General features: G+C 37.5%; 1 protein-coding gene across 1 annotated transcript in view; it reads left to right on the top strand.

Moving 5' to 3' along the window:
* LOC134532298 (cyclic nucleotide-gated cation channel beta-1) overlaps positions 1–21,391 on the top strand; it is a 56,702-nt gene that overhangs the window by 30,247 nt on the left and 5,064 nt on the right. Inside the window, exons 5-6 of the mRNA XM_063368716.1 lie at positions 12,306–12,530; positions 20,061–20,232. Of these exons, the coding sequence (XP_063224786.1) occupies positions 12,306–12,530; positions 20,061–20,232 (397 nt within the window). The remainder of the gene's footprint in view (positions 1–12,305; positions 12,531–20,060; positions 20,233–21,391) is intronic.

Here is a 21,391-nt window from a genome sequence, read left to right on the forward strand (position 1 = left end):
TCTCTATTATTTATTTTATAAACTTTTAAAAATCCCCACTCATTTCAAAAATATTATTCTCAAGATTTTTTTAAAGGTTGTAAATTTTTTTGACGTGACAACGTCTAATAAATCGATGAACGCCGGCTGCACGCACGAAAAAGTGTCCTGTAACGCACATTGTCCCGTTACGCTGTGTTCCTTTACACTCATTGTACGCTTGCGCCGCATCTATCTCTCTTCCACTCGATTGGAACAACCATCGATTTGACTGTTTCCGAGGCACATTAAACTTGAAACACTCCCATTCGTTTCCTACTTTTCCTATCGTCCTATCCTTAACATAATAATACAGATTAGAAGAAGTTAAATAGCAAAAATGTATAAAAGTTATAGTTAAAATAATCTCTTCGTTAAAGTAATAAACATATTTGAATTAAGGAGTGCAAATAAAAGTAAACTTATCAATTAAATTGTAGATTTCATTTCACTCCTTCTTTGTATCCATACAAAATAATGATAATTCAATAAAAATTATTTAATTTTATTCATAAAAGTATGCAATCATTTCATTAATGTTTTGTTATGACGTTGTCACGTTAAACTATCGTCCTAAAACCGACTTTACATACAACCAATTTTTTTTACTTAATATTACTGGATTTTTTGTGAATTGAACCGAAATATTTATGTAAAATTAAAGATATTTGTACACTTGAACACTTCCATGAAAACAAAATATTGTTCGCAGTAACACTGGGTTCGGTTTCTCATTCGGGCATTAAGATTTTCGTTGTCCCAGTACTTTAAATAGTTAAAGATATTTTGTAAAATCTTCCCTGAATAGCTATCCAGTATTAACTGAGAATATTGCGACAAAATAAATTCAAATTGTTGGATATTTGACTATCTTTTCCAAGGTTTGAAAAAATTATGTTTGTCTGTAGACCAATTAAAGTATAAAATTACGCGCCAATTTTCATAATAAATACTCTGTGTTACCTCGAAAAACGTATTTGATTTATGCTAAAAAAACATTACATTGTCTTTATTGTAGTATTACAAACTATTTCTTGGCAAATGATTTCCAAAGGAATCATTTGTAAATGTAAAAATTTTTTTCTGTGTATGGCCTTCGAGAGAAAACCAGGGGCCCTGGGAAAAAAAATATTTGGTTGGATACCTCTCAATATTATTTTTAATAAATTTTTCAAACCCCACAAAATTCAAAAACAATATTCTTTAGTTTTTAAACGTTACTGGGGCAATAAATATAAACATAATCTTTGCATTACCTGTAAGAAGTGATAGGCCAAGTCTCATTTTTTTTCAAATCCGATTCTCGAATTGGAATCTCAAAGAGTACCTCCAATATATCCCTAGAATTCCAATCTAGGTCTCAAAGGTCTATTTAAATAATAAATAGAAATGTTAACTATATTATTGAAACATTCAACCCTTTAAATGTTGTATTAAAAACGAAGTTTCCAGAGTCAATACGTTATATAATTAAATTACATGTTTAGTTACAGTATCTTGGGGAATAATAACAGGATAGGTATGGAAAAAAATTGCTAGTAAAATTCAGAGGTTATCCGTGTTGATTTTTTTTTCTTATTTACTTTACTTTCTCTAATATATTTCTTCGAATAGTTTTCCTCCGATATCAAATCCTTCAAATACTAAGTAGGATTAGAAGATTTTACTGTCCCATTCCTAACTTTAAGGTTTCCTATAAATTCTGTTACTAATAGACTTATGATAAAAAATGAAGGAGGAAAAAAACATTGGAATTTTTTGAACCACTCTGCTGAGTACGAATGTAGCTTCGAATTCTGCGCTGAGCACGTACTCTTTCCATGCTGTTTTCGTGCTGTAACGAAAGTAGCTTAGGCTCTGTGAATGATTTCATCCTGTAGAACAAAATAACACGTAGCCTATATTGGTAAACACATGGTTCTGCTACCAAAAAAAACAGTCAATATCACATTTGGTCTTAAATGAGTTAGTGTGTGCGTAATATACAATTCAACAGTTCGTCTCTTTTGGTGCAAGAGACAGATATATGCGAACTTCTCTGAATGAGATCTGTTTGCCAGAGAACCCTACTGTGCGTTTGGAGCAAAACTCAGATTAATAAAACTTTGTTACTCAAAAAGTACAATGCTGGACACCTCAATTTATCCGCAGACGTTTACAGTTATGACCACGGTAATGTTTGCAGTTTTCACATTTTTTTTAATTGTAAGGTTTGAAAAGTTGTACATTTAGTTATGCATTTGCCTTGGTCCCTTAGTTTCTTTGGACAGCCCTTCTTACAGCAAGCATTATCTCTCAGACATAGGAGGGGTGTTGAACTTTTTTTTAAGCATTTCTTTCCTTTACGAAAGTGAATCTCTTGGTAACTTAAACCCGCTGCAAAGCCACGATGAATCAAACTTGCACTCAGGAGTACCTAGTTTGCTATGGATAATCTACTTAACACGGTAGGCTCTCTAGCCGCGTTATGCCAATTAATTATGCTGTAATCTTCTTTCAGCTCTTGTCCAACGTCGCCAGGCTCCTTCTGTTACATTCCTCGCTTCTTCCTGGGGCCTCTCCTGTCCGTCCACTCTTTTCGCTCTCCACTTGTTCACGCCAGATTATCATCTGTCTCCCCAGTCTCGACAGGTCCGTAATTACCAAGTTACCAGCTATGAGTAATGGGGGGGGGGGGGGGGTGTCTTTGGACGGGTAGAAAGAGCCCAAAAAAAAAAACAGTTTTCACTTCACCTTCCTTTTCGACCCTTCCCTCCTTCTCTCCTCTCTCCTTCTTTACTACTTGCTTCCCTTGATCTCGCACTACGCTCGTGAATGACATGATTGTTAAAATATTGATAAATCGTTCCTCCGTTGCCGAGCCGAGGTTGAAAACAGGAAGCAAAGAGGTTGAAGGATGACGGTGAAAGTTTCCTCCCTCCCACCTTCCTCTTTGCCGTACCACAAATCCCCCCCCCCCCCCGGGCCCTTTTTTCCCTCCCAAGCGTCATCGTTTCTTCTCTGGCCTCAACACAACTTTCCCAACTGCTCAGATGCAGTAATTTTGGTAGAGCGTCATGGGTCTCGATGAACGCGAGCTATCCGCCCCCCTTTTCTAATCTTTCAGTTTCGCCATTGACAGACGAGAAAGCGAGCTATTTAAAAAAAAATTGGTTGTCTGTAAAGTCGGTTTACGGACGATAGTTTAACGTGACAACGTCATAACAAAACATTGATGAAATGATTGCATACTTTATGAATAAAATTGAATCATTTTTATTTTAATAATAAAAGAATAAATACTTGAAATTATACTAGTAATCAGATTTTTAAAATGCAAGAGTAATTCAACTTTACTGCCGAAATTATTGTTGTTGCAATAAGCAATGAAAACCACATAAACTTTTCACTTCACTTTATAAACAGTCGAGTGGAAGAGAGATAGATGCGGCGCAAGCGTACAATGAGCGTAACGGGACACAGCGTAACGGGACACTTTTTCGTGCGTGCAATCGGCGTTCATCGATTTATTAGACGTCACATCAAAAAAGACCAATTTTTAATGAGTACGAGATGTCCTTCGAATGATTCTTGCAAAGGGGGAACATTGATTTAAAACATTATGTTGGACATATTCACACTTTGACAGTCTACTTGTGCTTATGACGGGAATAGATTCAGTTGCCGAAACGTCGCAACTGTTGTGTCCCAAGGAGCCTACTTTGTTTGTCAGTGTTGTTTCCATGGTTTCTTATCTCCGGGTTCGCATGCGTGTGTGTCTTTGATGACGTTGTGCTGTCTGTTCGGACCATGGTTAGGTTCCTCTGTTTGTCGCTCTTGTGTTGTCCAAATATGTTGCTTGACAGGTAGCCAGTGTTATCGTCGTAACTGTCTCGTCGTTTTCAGACCACTGTGTTTGTCTGTGATGTGATAATGTTCTAATTCAATTCCTTTCGCGCAGGGGCGTAGCCAGGGGGGGGGGGGGTGTTTAGGGGTTCTAACCCCCCCCCCCCCCCTAGCCACTATTTTTTTCTTATCTGAAAGCAGGTTAGCTAAAAGCCTGGGTGTCTTACTGCTATCACCGGCCGCTGCACTGGAGGGGAAGAGTAAGCGAGCCCTACCGATTCTCCTTCCCTTCCCCTACCCCTGTCGCGAGCAGAAGCTGTAAGGTTTTGACGCCGCGCCGTGACGGGTCCCAAGCTTTCAAATATCTTACACCTATTGTATTTAACCAGCGCTGTAATTATAAGCAGGTGGTGACTGGGTAACTCATCAAGCTAAAGCTAATTGTTTCCAGGAGTATGCCAGTTCTGCCGAAACCCAACCATTTTTATTCCTTTTTTTTATTGTCGAGCTTCGAGCATGATTTATGATTTTGGGTGGACGTGGACAAGGCACTTGGATTGATTAAAATATCTTTAATTAATTTCTTACTTCATCACTCAAACACTTTTTATTAAAAAATTAATAATATTTTTACCATTACAATATTTAAAGTTAAGATCCGAAAACTGCTCAAATAGCACTATTTTACACCTTAAAATCCTAATTTTTCCGGGGGAGGAACCCCGGACCCCCGCTTTAATAAGGGGGGAACCATGCTTCTTAACCCCCCCCCCCCCATACACAAATCCTGGCTACGCTACTGCTTCCGCGGAACACCTTGTACTGTCTGTGCGTTTAAAATTTAACACTGGCTGATTCATCTAGGTTTTCTGTGTGTATGTTTATTCACATTTTGTTTGTCCCTTCTTCAGGTTTGCTCTGTGACACGTGGGGAAAAATGGTAATGGCGTATGTCCAGCATTAAGTATTAAATCAAGTACGAGTTGATCGTATTCTCGTGATTTTTATCTTATACGTGAGGGTAATAAGACATCCAGTTAAATAAGGAAAAATGAAATGGCTTTATACCTCACAATAGTATGTTTTGGTATGTCCGAGCGCAGGTTTTAGGATGTAGAGCCGTGGAGCCGGCATCCATCTTGGATTGTGACGACACGGTGGCCAATTTGGTGTCAAGATTTCCACAAAGTCTTCAAATACGACTTAAAAGTCCTACAAATTACTAAAAATTTTCCTTTTTTTGAAATGAAAACTTTTATGCAAAGAAAAAATTCCCAATTTTTTTCTCGCAAAATTCTGGAGACTTTATTTTACTCATGGAGGCTTATTTTCCTCGGAGACGCTTATTTCCTCACAGAGGCTTAAATTCCTTAAAATGGAAAAAACTCAGTCCTGTGAGTCATGACCTCAACCTTGACAATCAACTTTAAATTCTTTACATTTTGACCGAAAAGTTTTCAAAAAAATATAAAAAATTATTATTTTCCAAAAATTTAATTACTTAATCGAATTCGGTCCTTCGGTGGATTCCCGGTGGATGCACTTGTAAAACAAAAACTACAGGTCTCTCCTCATTGATGTCCTCAATCAAACTGCCCCCCCCCCCCCCCCCCCCCTGGCTCGAACCCTTACTACCAAGGCATAAAATTATTCCCATTAGTGTGACGTCATGGCATCCATTTTAGATCAGCCGATTATTTTCATCTGCTAAAGTGTGTTACTGCCATATTGGTTTATTAATTACCTACAAGCTCACATTAACGTCAATCACCCTAACATCAGCTCTTGTATCATCTTCCAGGCAAAGAGGAGTGAAGAGAGGTGAAAATAGTTAAAAGAGTCGATGATAAGCGATGAGGGGCAACAAGATACAAGGAGAGGCAAGGTTAAGTGGAGAGAGTAGAGGCGAGGATAAGTGAAGAGAGGTGAAAATAGAAGAGGATAATCGAAGAGAGGTGAAGCGAAGTGAAGAGAAGTGAAAAAAAAAGCTGGGAGAGGTGATTATAAGCGGAGATACACGAAGAGAGGTGATATTGTCTTAAATGCTTCCCAGACTTTTCGCTCTCTCCATTTCTCCTACGTTTGCCAGCTTTCATTTTATTAGGCTACTTGCAAGTTCCCCTGGTGGTGCATTAATATTACCTTATCTTCTCTGCGCCTAAGAGTGCAAACGCCAATGCAGGGTTAGAATGTGCGCGTTTTATGAACATTTGGTGTTCACCTGTATCTCCCTAGAATCCTCTGTCGAAGTTATGAATGCATGATTCAGTATCAAGTAACCAAAACTCTCCGGAGAACCTTTATAAAGAATTCTTAACTCGTGCTATAAATTTAAAAAAAAAAAAAAAACAAATTGGGTGTGGATGTGTCATTGACACCGCCGTGTGTTTTACGTGAATACGTGTACGTAACAGGTAATATTTTCTATACAAAATATGAAATACGCTATTTTTTAATTTTAAAACCATATATATTCACTGTAACTATTTTACACTAATGTTTTATATATGCAATCGACAGATTTTGACGAGATCTGACGATTGAAACCTAAACGAACATCGTAGCTTCTCAGAGTCAAAGGTCGAAGAGTCGAAACGCAGCAAAATGACCTCAAAATGGCGGTGCTTCCCCCTCCATCGCGCGCGATGCGTCACAGTCCTCAGGGACGAATTCTTTGATCCTTTAGGTATCTAGTGGTGTAATTAAGTTTTGGATGGAGATGATAGATATGTAGCTGCAACACCAATCTGTATTCCCCGATTTTGTTATCATTCGTTTTTTGAATTGTCTCCCACTATGGAAGTAATTTTAAAGACGTATTCACGTCAAAATATATGTTTTTGTGGTAAAATTACTTTGTAAGTGATTCGGTGAGTAAACGTCTCACTAAAATGAAGACGATCTTTAAATGTGGTTTTCCACGCATTTATTGATGTTTTCCTCCCTGCAAGTCTTAGTTCATTTACTTACCCGTTCTTTTAATTCCCGCCCTTTCGTCTTCACTGAACTCGTCTGACAGATCACTTAAAAGTTCCAAGCCGATCTTAAAGTACGCGACACTCACCAACGCAAGCTAACGTCGTTCGTTGTAAAGTATGAGGAAAAGATTTCCATCGGTTACGAACTAAAATCAATCTTAACAACTTTTCAGCAACGAAAATTTTATTTCGTCTTAAGACTTTTTTTTCTGTTACTTCACGTAGGCTACATTGAAAACAACTTTTAATTACTCGCAGAACTTTTCATGGTCCGCTTTTGTTATTCGATAATAAGCATGCTCTAAGTAGTAAGAACACGGGTAGTACCACAAGACAGCCACTCTGTATCTTTGCTTGTTAGGAAATATACTTTTGGTGAAAGTTATTGGGCTAGTTATTTTTTTTATTTCAACTGGTTGAGCTTGAAACAATACAAAAATTTTATTGGTTTATGAAGCTCGCCGTTGAGCGCATACGTATCGTAAATTATGTATCTATTGTACTGGTTTACCCCGATGGCATAATATAATAACATGTACTTTTAAAATCTTGTATAGTCCAACCACGGTATCTACACATATTATGAATAAAATATTATTAATACATTAACTCATTAATTTGTTTATTTTCCCGAGTAACGCGCATATAGCAAAGCTTTAAATAACTGTAATTTTTTGTTTACTTCAACTTTCACCTTAAAAAATCCGTAAAAAGTTGTATGGAAACTGCAATTTTTATCTTAGAAATTTTTTTTTTAGATGTTAAGTAATTTTAAGGAAATTTACATAACAAATATTTATTAATTATATTGAGGCCTAAATTTCCAGGTTTTTCTATGAGAGTTGTATGGCTTCAGGGTTGTAGTCACGTTGAGAGAGAAGATTTCGTCGATTTTTCGGTTGACATTGCATTTGCCACCATTAGGGTAGCAGTTAATTAGAGTTTTAAATAAAAACAAAGTATGTTCGATTTGCAGATTCCGATTTCTTTGTTTCTTTTGTTGCAATGGAAGAAATCACTTTGAGTAGCCCTACATGCAGAAGTCGTACACCATTGCCATTATATCTTAAGGATCATGATTTTGTAACTCTCAGAGAAGAGCCTAACTTCCAAATAAATGTGAGCGAATCTTTCAGTACTCGCCATAGATGTGTAACATCTAACCTCGGTAACCAGCAAATTCATGTGTTGTCTTGTTAAAAATACACTTGTAATACGAAACACGAAATTGAAATACAACGCAGAATTATTTAGAATAAATGCCTAGCTTGATCAACATACGCACATTGTGTTTTCAGCCACATTTATGGACGCGAATCACACGTATTTTCCACACCAACCACTAGAATTCGCTGCCGGAGCAGCTACGTCGGCTACTGAATAATTTGATTTGGCAGATCGAAATTTTAAACTAAATAATGAAACGGCTCCGATAAAAGCGAAAAAATACTTTTTAAAATGCTAACACCCGACTTATGGGAGGCAGGGAGAGAGCTGGCGCATTCTCTCGGCGAGCGGCGGAACCGCGAGTGCCTCGGGCCGCGAAACAAGGCGTCACTCCGCGTGTTCTACCAGCTTGTCGCGTGAAAATTTTATGGTGACCTGTTGCTGGCTGCTGCCGGTGCGACAGCCGTATTTGTTAGTCTTACATCCCCCCTCCGCTTCCCATTCTACAACCGCCGAGCCTCTTTCACGAGTATTTCTCTTGTCTTCCCTGGCGGTCTCAGACTCCTGAGAATTGCTCTCCGCCTTACCCTCCCTTTTTCTTTGCGAAACTTCTTTACAGCCGGTAGGGCGAGAAGCAGCGATGAATTCATCACAGCGGAGAAGGGAAAGGTGACACAGGAGTAGGACGCTTAGGCATTCTTTCATTTTTTTCACATATCGCAATGCATACTTGCGCACTCGTACACATATTTTCGGAATCGCACGCGTGCAAAAATCGCATGTTTATGCGCACTCACATGCTTGCTCGTTTACATAATTTCTCACTCACATACTTGCGCACTCGCATAGGTCTTGCTTACCTACTTAGATATTTGATCACTCGCGTGTCCGCGCACTCGCGTACTTGTACACTCGAATCTTTCGGCACGCGTCTCTCCGACGCGACGTTGCGAACAAGACTGTCCCGTCTGGCCACCTGGCGCAGCGAACATAGCGAACATTGCGAACATAGCGAACATAGCGAACATAGCAAACATAGCGAACATAGCGGAGCCCTTTGTGCGGCCTCGGCGTTACTCAAGGAGGTTTGCCAGGGAATTGTCAGAGGTAAAGATGCCAACATCATCCATTTGGAATCATCGCATATGTTGAAAATATATATTTTTTTACGTGACAACGTCTAATAAATCGATGAACGCCGGCTGCACGCACGAAAAAGTGCCCCGTAACGCACATTTTCCCGTTACGCTGTGTCCCGTTACGCTCATTGTACGCTTGCACCGCATCTATCTCTCTTCCACTAGATTGGAACAACCGTCGATTTGACTTTTTCGAGGCACATTAAACTTGAAACACTCCCATTCGTTTCCTACTTTTCCTATCATCGTCCCATCCTTAACAGAATAACACAGATTGGAAGAAGTTAAATAGCAAACATGTATAAAAGTTACAGTTAAAATAATCTCTTCGTTAAAGTAATAAACATATTTGAATTAATGAGTGCAAATAAAAGTAAATTTATCAATTAAATTGTAGATTTCATTTCACTCCTTCTTTGTAACCATATAAAATAGTGATAATTCAATAAAAATGGTTCAATTTTATTCATAAAATATGCAATCATTTCATCAATGTTTTGTTATGACGTTGTCACGTTAAACTATCGTCCGTAAACCGACTTTACAGACAACCAATGTTTTTTTTAGTGTAAACATCTTAGCTCTTGGTAATTCGGTAACGGCAATTGGTAGGAGTAGTAGTAGTGGTAGTGAATGTAGCGGAAGTTACCACGGTGCTGCCATCCGTGGCGGAAGGCGCGAACCGAAGTTCACAAAGCTAAAGGCCAACTTCAGAGCATTAACTGTTTAATGAATTTTAACAAGATAGGAAATATTTTAATAAAATTCCTGGTTTTTAATCTTTTTCGAATTTTTTTTTTTTTTTTTTTTCGCTTTTATCGGAGCCGTTTCATTATATAGTTTAAAATTTCGCTCTGCAAATCAACAACGAATTCTAGCGGCGGGTTCAGAAACTAAATGTGAATCGCGTCAATAAATGTAGTAGCAAACACTATTTGCGTACATATTTATCACGCCCGGCATTATCATAAAAAATTCTAAATTTTTATTTCGTGTCCGAGTTTTGTATTTAAAGTGTATTTGCCACGTGAAAACACATGAATTTGCTGGATACCGTGGTTAGATGTTACATATAATTGACGAGTACTGAAAGACTGGCTCACATGTTTGTTTTTTTAGTAAGATTTGGCATTATTATACCTTACTTTAAAAAAATTGTATCATTAACTTAAGTACAAATTTCTACAGATGTTTTCTGAAAATTTTCATTTGTCATTTCCGGAAATAAGTTCCGTAACAAATAAAGAAAGGGAATCTACCAAAGCATCTTTTCATTTTTTACCTACTTTAAAAAAATTAGTCTGAAGTGTCTTATTTCACTGCTCGCATTTATTTGAATGATACAATTAGTTGCGTGGCCAGTTTAAGTACTGTAAACCACTGTAGACTTGAACTATAAGTTACTTTTTGACAGTATAGTTTTATCAACTTAAATGTACTTAGGTTAAAGGTTTATGTTACTAAATAATGCTTACAAGTACATATCTAATAAATTGAATTGCATATTTATATGCAACATACAAAACACACTCAATGGCTCAAAATATCAGTAAGAAGAAAGTGGAAAAAAAATACACTTTTGTACTTACGTTCTAGAAAATTGTAATCCATCCTGACTCCGTTGTATTAATATTAATATATATTTATATGTATGCAAAGTTAACATCGTAGACTTTCATGAAAATTAACAGCTTCAAACCAGCAATAAAAGAAAGTAATATAGGTGTCTGTATTTTCTTTGTTTTGAAGTTACTGATTAATTCATGGAAAAAATTTTTTTATAATTATCAGGATTTATTGATGCGGAGGCAAACGAATTAATTTGCCTCGCGAAGAAGAAGTTTCCAGAACATAGATTGCTTTACTCAAAAGTTCTGAGCAGACGAACTGTGTAATCAGATCAGTGAGAGTTGTGAATATTCAGGCAGGTCCCTGGCGGGATTTCAAACTCGAGTGCGCAATCTGCTGGTGAGATTTAATGTACGAACTTTTCGCACCCTCGTTGTGCAAGAAAACATAAAGTATTTTTTTTTGCGTCTAATTCAAGAACAGCAGGCTGAGAGGAAAACTGTTTCGAGTCATGGTCACTGTCATGTACATGGAGGTATTAGGCTATGGAATAGGTGTCTGTCTGTTTTCAAATTTGATGCCAACTGGTTAGGAATGGTGAGCAAAACAAATCGTAGCTGTATAAAGGCTAAAATGCTAGAAGTTTGTTTGATAGCTTGGAATGTTGAAATTTGATCGTAAACAAAATGTGTCTGAAACTGATCTCCGTAAGAGCAACTATCAGTAAAAGAGACGTAAGAATAAGCTGAGCCTACGGTTGGGTATATGAGGCTGTTGATTTGGATATTAATTTGTTCGCCTGTCAGTTAAAGTTATTACTTTATTTTGTATAAGATATATATTGCATGTTTATTCCTTGCATTAAGCTCTTTTTAATTATTTCTTGGCATGTTGATATTTTAACTGAATAAAAGTATGCAATTTTCCATGACTGTTTTTTTTTTTTTGACGTTATCACGTAAAATTATAGTCCGTGAACCGACTTTACAGACAACTTTTGCTTTTTGAAGTGACAACGTCTAATAAATCGATGAACGCCGGCTGCACGCACGAAAAAGTGTCCCGTAACGCACATTGTCCCGTTACGCTGTGTCCCGTTACACTCATTGTACGCTTGCTCCGCATCTCTCTTCCACTCGATTGGAACAACCATCGATTTGACTTTTTCGAGGCACATTAAACTCGAAACACTCACATTCGTTTCCTACATTTCCTATCATCGTCCTATCCTTAACAGAATAATACAGATTGGAAGAAGTTAAATAGCAAACATGTATATAAGTTACAGTTAAAATAATCTCTTCGTTAAAGTAATAAACATATTTGAATTAATGAGTACCAAAAAAAAAGTAAATTTATCAATTAAATTGTAGATTTCATTTCACTTCTTCTTTGTATCCATACGAAATAGAGATAATTCAATAAAAATTATTCAATTTTATTCATAAAAGTATGCAATAATTTCATCAATGTTTTGTGTTGAAGTTGTCACGTTAAACTATCGTCCGTAAAGCGACTTCACAGACAACCCCGCGAGAAGCACTAGAAGAGCGTGCTCGGGTACTGGCGTAGTGTGACTGAGGGCAAGTGTGTGCTGCTGTCCCGACAGGCAACCGGCGGACGGCGTCGGTGCGCTCCGTGGGCTACAGCGACCTGTTCGTGCTGTCCAAGAAGGACATGTGGGACGTGCTGAAGGAGTACCCGGCGGCGCGCGTGCGCCTCGAGGTCATCGCCGTCAAGCGCCTGGAGAAGTACAAGCGCGCGCCGCTCGAGAGAGGTTTGTCCCTGGCGTCCAGGAGCGCGCCGCTTGCGATCCTCGCGACTCAGAACTGCCGTGACCTAGAACTGTTCTAAGAAAACACACGACTTGGCACTGTCGCTACTTAGAGACACACAACGCCGAGCCCCATAACTTAGAAACACACAAATTAGAACTACCCTATCTAAGAAAAAAACACGACTTAGCACTGTCGTAACTTAAAAACACGCCACTTAGAACTATCATAACTAAGAAAAACACGACTTAGCACTGTTGTAACTTAGAAAAACACAAAGCCGAGTCTCATAACTTAGAAACACACAACTTAGAACTATCCTAAGAAAATCACGACTTAGCACAGTCTTAACTTAGAAACACACAACGCTGAGCCACATAACTTAGAAACACACAACTTAGAACTACCCTATCAAAGAAAAACATGACTTAGCACTGTACTAACAAAGAAACACACAATGCCTAGTCACTTAACTTAAAAACACACAACTTAGAACTACCCTAACTAAGAAAAACACGACTTGGCACTGTCGTAACTTAGAAGCACACAACGCAGAGCCACGCTATTTAGAATCATAACTTAGAAACATCACAACTTAGGAACATGCAACTTAAAACAGGCGTAACTTACAAGATTTTACCTTCATTGTTACTAAGTTACGAAAGTTCCAAGTTGTGTGTTTTGGCCGGCGACAACTCTCCGCCTCGCAGGTCAGTGTTGGCCTCGGGCACGGAGTACTAAACTGTCAGGAGGCGACATGCCGCGACATGGTTGAAGCCACTATTTTTAACCTCACCATCGCCGCATTATTGTCATTCCCGAAACATTGCGGGAAAGGGTGTTTGACCACGTCTGACGATGGCTGGTAAACCAGCAGTCGCCCGCATGAAACACAGTCGTTGAACAAGGTACGCGCGATGCAAAATACTGCACTTAAGCCAACATGGCGCAGGCCGTGAGATAAAAAAAAGATGGAAGGTTTTCATCCGGTCAGCATTTAGTCATGCAGACGTGGCCAATACCTGGTCTTAAGACAATGTTTCATTTACTTGTCATTGCTATTTGAGGTCTTTTCCTGTGCATCCATTTCATGTTTCATCTCAAATTTTTGTAACATTGATTAAATATTATCTTACAGCGGTGAAAATTTACGCAAGTGTTCATAATTACGATCGCTTGTTTGACCTTTCGCAACTCCGAAATAACATTTGGTTAATACGTGGTCGGAAACAATTGTGACTCCGTAACCAGTGACAGAGAACTGACGGAATTAATTTACAGAAAAATCACGTAATTGATTGTAATAAGAAACATGATTTGTGAGACCAAGTCTCACACTCCATTTTTTTTTTCGTTTTATTCTTTGGTTTTATTCTTGCATATTTATCATTCGAGTTTTTTTTCGAATAGGTTTTTATTTGTTATCTGAAGTTTTCCCACCACATTTTTACCACACGTTATCTTCGAACTGTAAAATGTTACAAATATTATCATAATTACGAACATTTGCGTGTTTATTTTTACCATTCTTAGATAACATTTAGTGAAAATCAGGTGGAAAGATTTATGGTGGAAAATAAAACGCGACATATCTCTCGTGCTAAATGTGCATAAATACCCGTTTGATAATAGCAATGACATTAAAAGTAAAGAAAAAAATTGCCGTTGAATAGCAACAGAGAATGTTTGTATAATTGTATCCTTACTCGTATGAAACAATTGCAAGAATGTGCAATAGCTAATTATGGAATATTAAACGATTGCTGGAAAGAGATGATTACGTTTTAAATGTCAGGAGTAGGTTACAAATATATAAAAAAATTAATATTTTTTTAATGATAACTGTAACCGCACTATGTCCTTATCAATGGATTCGTAGCCTTTGAATTAAAGGTAAGAGTGAACTATGTACACCCCTTCCCAATCGCCTTTAGTCATAGTATTTAGTTTGAAGGACAAATAAGGGATTTAAAAATGTGTATCAATTGAAAAAGTTATTAAAGTGTTGTTATGTGTATGCTATCTCAAGTTCAGTCTCTCCTACTTACCCAAGTCTAATTTTAAATAATAAAATGTTCACAGTATAAAGATTAATTATGCGATTAGATGGGTATGCTATAAAATGTGAGCTGAATATATATACAGGAAAATTTTAATAACTCCTTTGACAATTTTTCTTGAAATTTGGTATTAGAGTTACTATTGTTACCGAAAGAAGTGATTGCAGGTACGTGCCACCCCGAAAGATCCCTGAAATGAAAACATTGAATGAAGGACAAAATATTAAAAGATATTTAATCACATTTCCAGAGTTGTAAAATAATTTCAGTTAGTTTCTACGTGTGCGTTCTTTTATTATATCTCAATGAATACATACAGAACTTATTCGTCCATTACCGCAAGTAATGCTTGTTTTATATTTATAGCAATCGTTCTACAATGGTATTGTTTAAAATAATAGGGATGAATGTTAGCATCGGACAGGAGTGTGTGCAGAATTTCGTTTTATTTCAAATGATTTCATTTTTTTGGTGTAAATGATAGGTTTTAATTTAGGATTTTGGGAAGGGGGGGATACATTCTCTCCCATCTTACCCCTTTCTCCTCCTGTGTAGGCCCCTGCAGTATAGTGCCTTCGGTAAAACCTTCATTTAGGAATATTCAGTCGTCTATTACTTACGAAATCTTAAATCAATATACTAACTCCGAAAAATCTCCTTTCAAACTAAGCTTTAAGTGAATTTCATTCATTATTGTTTCTAGTGTTCATTATCAGCTAATGTTTGTGATAATAGGATTCCCTATGGTAACTAAAGTAGTTTATATTTTAGGGGATTTTCCTGCATTTACTTAATTACCAATTTTAAAATGCTTTCTAGGTATATCTACTTAATCATTAATAAATATTATGTCATTCTTCAAGCATGCCTCTACAGATTGAGAATACTTCGAAAGATAGCAATTACACAACTTAAAAAAACGTCAGAAATTAAGCTGGAATTAAGTAAATTAAATAATCCTTAAAAAATTTAAAAAAATGAAATACTTGAATTTCACTTACCCGCAGATTATAATACATTATAATTTGTAAGACACAGTATTGTGCAAGTGAATCATGTTTAAATAATGCTGTTGATCTGTTCATGTAATGTGTCGATGTGATGAACAGACGTAGAGAAAATTTCACACTTAATAAACAAAATCAATGTAAACCTTAAAATGCTAACCATATAAACTGTCTTTAAATAACGACTGACGTAACGCTGTGGAAGTTCGACGGCAGGAGGCTGATGGCATGCATGGTGTTTGTAGATACATGGGGTGGTACCAGGTGGAGGAACCACGGTGGCCAATGGCAATCCAAAGAGAACGTCGGTGAGTGACCCCAGTCCACTGTTCACAGTGCTACCTTTACTGCCTGCTGTAGCTTCCACTAACACCCACCCGACACGAGACAGCGCGGCGGTCGAACCGGGAGACCATGGCGGGGACCACCTTCTCGTGTTCACGGAAGTAGAGCCTGCTGTTCACAAAGTCTTTTCAACACGCGGCCGAATATTCACCTTCGTGTTACTTTTATTTTGTTAGTTAAAAAAAAAATACTCCCGTAAGATTCACACCTGTCCATTCCGTGGTGGATAACCTACAGTTCAGAGGGATGAAAGCCACACTTACAACCCAAAGAGTCCAGAAGTTAACCAAAATAAAATTTTAGGTTATGTTCGGTCAGTGTAAAAAAATATAAGTTTTTATTTTATTTTTCCGGGAGTTTATATGTTAATGTGTCGAAACTAAAATAAAAGGTTTTTTTAGGTTAGGTTAGCGTTAATTAAAATACTGTATGGCAGTAAAATATATCAATCCTTCCGATATGTTGTGTTTTTTTTTTTTCACGAGCGATCGGTAAATTTCGAAGAACTTCGGAACTGTTCGGGCGTGGCTCTCACCCCTGTGAACTGTGGGCTTCCCGTGTTCCGTGGCCCGAACAGTTCCGAGGTTCACCGGAGTTCAATGCTCGCTTGCAACTTCATTATCGCCTATTATGGGATAATACTTCTTCAATATTCACTCGTAATGGAAAACAAATATGGGGGGAAACCAGTCTTGCCTCCGGCCGTAATGTACTGACATTAAACGTCCCTACATTTTCTGGAAACAGTATCTGCTACGCTGTATTCCTAAAGATCTCTGTAGAACCACAGGGTCAAGTTGCAGCTATTATCAATAAAACACGGCGACAACACTCAGGGCAATTTCTCCTGGAAAACAGCCTCGGCTACGCTATTAAAGCTATTTACGTCAAATATTTTAAATGTAGGTAACGCAACCTAACCGACCATTCTCAGGATATCACCAATTTGTAATATTTACACCTAACTCATTGAAGTGTTAAAAATTAACATTTTGGAAATTTCATTTTTTATTTTCAAGAAATAAAACTTCTTTCAGAACTACCAATATTTTTTTTAATCAACGTAAAACTTCTAACCAAATACAGAACATATACTATAAACAGAATTTAAAAACTAAATCCTCTAAAAAAAACTCCGAATTTGCACGGACGTGGACTCGGTATGGACTGGTGTGAATCTAAGGTTTCCCGTAAGTTACATGTTGAGTTCAAAAGAAAAAAAAGACAAAGTTACACGAAGGCAAGTATACTCGGACGTGGGACGAACGGATTTGTGAATCGGAGGTGACACTCCGTGCACACGGCCACCCATCGTTGTGAATGTGTAGCAGTGTGCTCGTGTTGTGACAGCATGCGTCTCGGGGCGGCACTCAGCTTGAAGTCAGCTCTGTGGTCTGTGTCTTTGCATTTTGGTGTAGAGTGTACCGTAGTGAGAGCGACGGAGGGGGTCTCGCTGTGCTGTGGCTGGCTGCGATCTTCCACTGCTGTCTGGCTGATGTTTCCAGTTCGAAACCACCTCTCGCGCCCTAAACGAAGCAGCCGAACATTTTTTTTTTTCACAGCCTGTTAAAAAAAAAAACTTTAATATTTATTTTAATTATATTTCAGTGCACTTATATCTCGTTTCTTTACCTGTTACCATCCTTCATGTTTGAGCGTTACAGAATACTCAGTCAGTTCTCCTAACGATGGAATATTCTACATAACTATGTAGAACTCAAGTAAATATAAACACTGAAATTTTGCTGTAAAAGATGAAAAAAAATTTAACCCACTAAAACAATACACAAGTGAATCCATAATTTTTTTTTCTATTTTTTCAAAAACTAACTAATGACTTTAAGTATAAAATTTCTTTAAAATATTAACCCAAAACTAATTTCAAAGACATTAAAATGAATGGGAAAATTTTGGCATAGCAGGAGCCTATACTATTAGTTTTATGGAACTAATAGTGCCTAGTTGCTTTTTTGTGTATATAAGTATCAACTCGAAAGCTTTCTGTGTTTACAGTGAATGTGTGTGAAATTATCGCAAACTAGCCTTTGTTTGCGGGAATTTGAATGTTAGTAATTAAAACTATGTATGCCTAGAGGTAGATCCTGATGTAAATAAGGTGGTTCATATGGCAATGACGATTTGTAGATTAGTAACAGTGTGTTGTATCAATAAATTCCAAAGCTTAAAATGTTTGCCTGGTCTTACGTAATTTAATGAAGATATGGAAGGTAAAGGTTATAGGTGAAACATATTCGACTCCACCCTTCCTTTTAAACTTATCCTCCATCAACGCGCCATCCATCCAAATATTACAATTGATAATTATTTATCGATAAGCATATCATTAATATGCTATAGAAAAAAGTGGGGCTGACAATCATACGTTTTAACTTAACGTGCGAGAAATCAAATAATCATGTTTTACTTATGTTTTGAGATATTCACTATCGTAGCATGCATGTCTTATCAACACATTGTACATCTTCGCTGCATGAACAACTCACATTCCCAGTAATGATTTGCTTAGCTAGAGACACTGATGTATCATCAAACGTATAATACGTGATAACACAGTAATTGGTAACTGCAAATCACACATACGGTGAGCAGAGCATCAGGAAGAACCAAGCTATTTAAAAAATATATATTCAAGATATCCGATTGGTGACTGTTTATTTAAAAAAAGCATTTAATAACATTCTGAGGGCGAATGAGTAATTATTTTTCCGGATTTGTTTTTTAAATTTAATTTTTAGGAGAGTGAAAAAGGCTAAAACGAGTGTTTTCAGAATAATTTTTAGGCATGAATCATCCGATGTCGATTCTTGGAAAAACTCAAGGGACTTGCATTACACCTTTATCTTCATTTCTCTGCCTATATCATGATGCGATTACCGCTCAAATGTAATAATTTCCCTATGCACGATAAGAAGACTGCCCACCAGTTCACAGCCTTGCGCTTAGAGGCGATGCCGCGCTAGAAGCACCAGCGAGCGTCGCACTTATCCTCCCGACTCATTAACACAAATACACAAATATAGTATCTAACTGAAAATTGGTTTTCAGGCTGAAACCACTCTGTTTAAAAGTTTTTAAATGATTAATGACTTGTTAAAGTGCTAAGTAAGATAAAGTAATTTTTCCATCTACTTTTCGCAATTAGAAAACATTTACCAGTTCTTTGAGAAATGAAAGTGTAAAGAATAAAGATTATAAAAATGCCTAAACTACTTGGAATTTACACATGTACCTAATTGAATTTCTCAAACCTTACTTTTAATCTATAATTAAATCTGTTTTATCCAAAGACCACAATTATACCATCATTATTAATTATTATCTTTTCTTCATTTTTATCCTGTCATTTCAGTTATGTCTCACATAGGATTGCGTCTTATTTACATAATTTTATCTATTGAAAAGTTTATTATCACTAAATAAGCACATACCTTGTCTGAGCATCGTGTTTCGTGTGAGAGTGAAAATTACTTGTTGATTAAAATGTTTTCGTGAAAGAGGTATGTACATTATTATGAAGATTGAATTTACGAAGAAAAAAAAATCTCATTTATTTTTTAAGAAATTTTACTATGGAGGCTTTTCATGTGTTGTTAATTATGTTTAGTTTGTTTTAATTATAAATTTTTAAAAATGTTATTTTCATAAAAATTGGCTTTCTAAAACAGTATGTTTTTAAATATTTGTATATCTCATTACAGGAATTAATCGGAAATCTTATTGATTGATTGATTTTCGATGGTAGGTTTAAGATTGATGAGGGATAAATGTGTGGGGCATATTCAGACTGGCTAACATCCAAAATAAATAGCAGGTCAGGAGATGTTTGAGAGGAAAAATAATAGAACGTCATGACCAGCTTTGCTTACATCAAGATCTAGCCTGGGTCCCATGGCAGTGCAAGTACGTTCAGCTTTCAAGCATCTTGTGGCTTGTAAGTTTTTTTTTTTTTATAGTTTGTCATGTTAGCTGCAGACGTCAGTGTTTCAGTGTCCGTCCCATCAACCTCCCACGCATCGCGAGTGTAAGTAAGCTGGAGAAAGAGAGGTCAGGTTTGGTGTCCGAAGGATGGGGGGGCCGCCCGAAATTTCGGATGGGGCATCATCACTTGGGTGGTCGAGAGAGAGAGAGAGGTAGAGAGTCTGGTGGTGTCCCGCAGCCGCGATGGGGCGCAGCCACTCCACGCCGGGCCTCGTGGAGTCAAGGGGGCGGGTGCCCTTGGAGGACATGTGGGTCTCGCCCTTGGAGCCCTTGCTGAGGGACGGGTCGTCGCTGGGACCCCCGCCGTACTCCGCCAACTCCTTCAGCCCGGCGCACAGTCCCACGTCCAGGTGAGTTGCCGCTAAGGACGTCGCCAGGGTGGGTATGGGGCAGTCCCCCCCCCCCCCCCCCTAGAGCCTTAGAGATTCAAAAAATCTAGCCAAATGCAAAGAAATACATACTTTTCCCACAACTTGCCCCCCCTCCCCAGGCCATCGATTGGCCATCGGCTGGCGACGCCCTTGGTTGCCGCTATGCCTTTTTAACTAGCCATGTGTTAACCGTCAATTTAAAATGACTATCCTGACTTAACTCCTTAGAAGTCATTTTTTAATATTAAGAAAAAAGGGGTAATACTCAAAAGAACTATAAACAAAGTTAGCATATCCCTTTGTAATCATTTTTATCTGTATTCCACTATTTTGTAAAAGCTTGGAATGTGTGAGACTTAAACACATACAATGTATTTTAACTCAAGCACATATTTACTGTGCTTCAGACTCGAACAATTTTGCATTTAAAGTTCGCACAACAAGAATTATTTTTATTTCAATCGAGATGAATAAAATTTTTGACATTCAAATAGCTGTGTTACTGAATGTAAGTTAATATTTCTAGAATCTTAGTTTTAGGCTCTACGAGTATTTCTCTTAAACCGTAAAGAATATACCTGACATTGTGACGAATAGACTGTTGTCACGAGCGATTCCAAAGCGCAACTATCAGCCCACATGTTGGACCGAATGCGTTCTTTTTATAGCTAGACGACATTTGTATCGGCAACCTTTATCATGGCATTGGTTCTATTTCAACAACTCGTTCCGCAGATTTGCTTATGTTTGCCAAGTCCTTCAGTCAGTTGTTAGACAATAAACAAAGGATTATTCAACAGTTGGAATTTTAAGGGTCAATTCTTTTTGCTAGTAGAAGTCATATGTAACATGGGTTTTAAAATAGCTTAAAAGGTCAAATATCAGACACCAGAGATTTCACGGGGTAGGATGGAATATTTTCGTTATTCCTGCAAGCAGACAGTATTTCTAACATGAACTTTGCTATGGTCTGTGCTAAGGTCTAGATGGTCAATGTCAGTGGCCATATACTCTGTAGTACATAACCCACGTCGGCCACATTGACTGTACAGATGTTGAACAGGGATCACCAGAAAACCTGTGTAATAGAAAATTACAATTCTGTTTTTCAAGCATGCAGACAGTATCTGTAACAAGA

Source organism: Bacillus rossius, chromosome 5, assembly GCF_032445375.1.
Source record: "Bacillus rossius redtenbacheri isolate Brsri chromosome 5, Brsri_v3, whole genome shotgun sequence".
NCBI classification, from domain to species: domain Eukaryota; kingdom Metazoa; phylum Arthropoda; class Insecta; order Phasmatodea; family Bacillidae; genus Bacillus; species Bacillus rossius.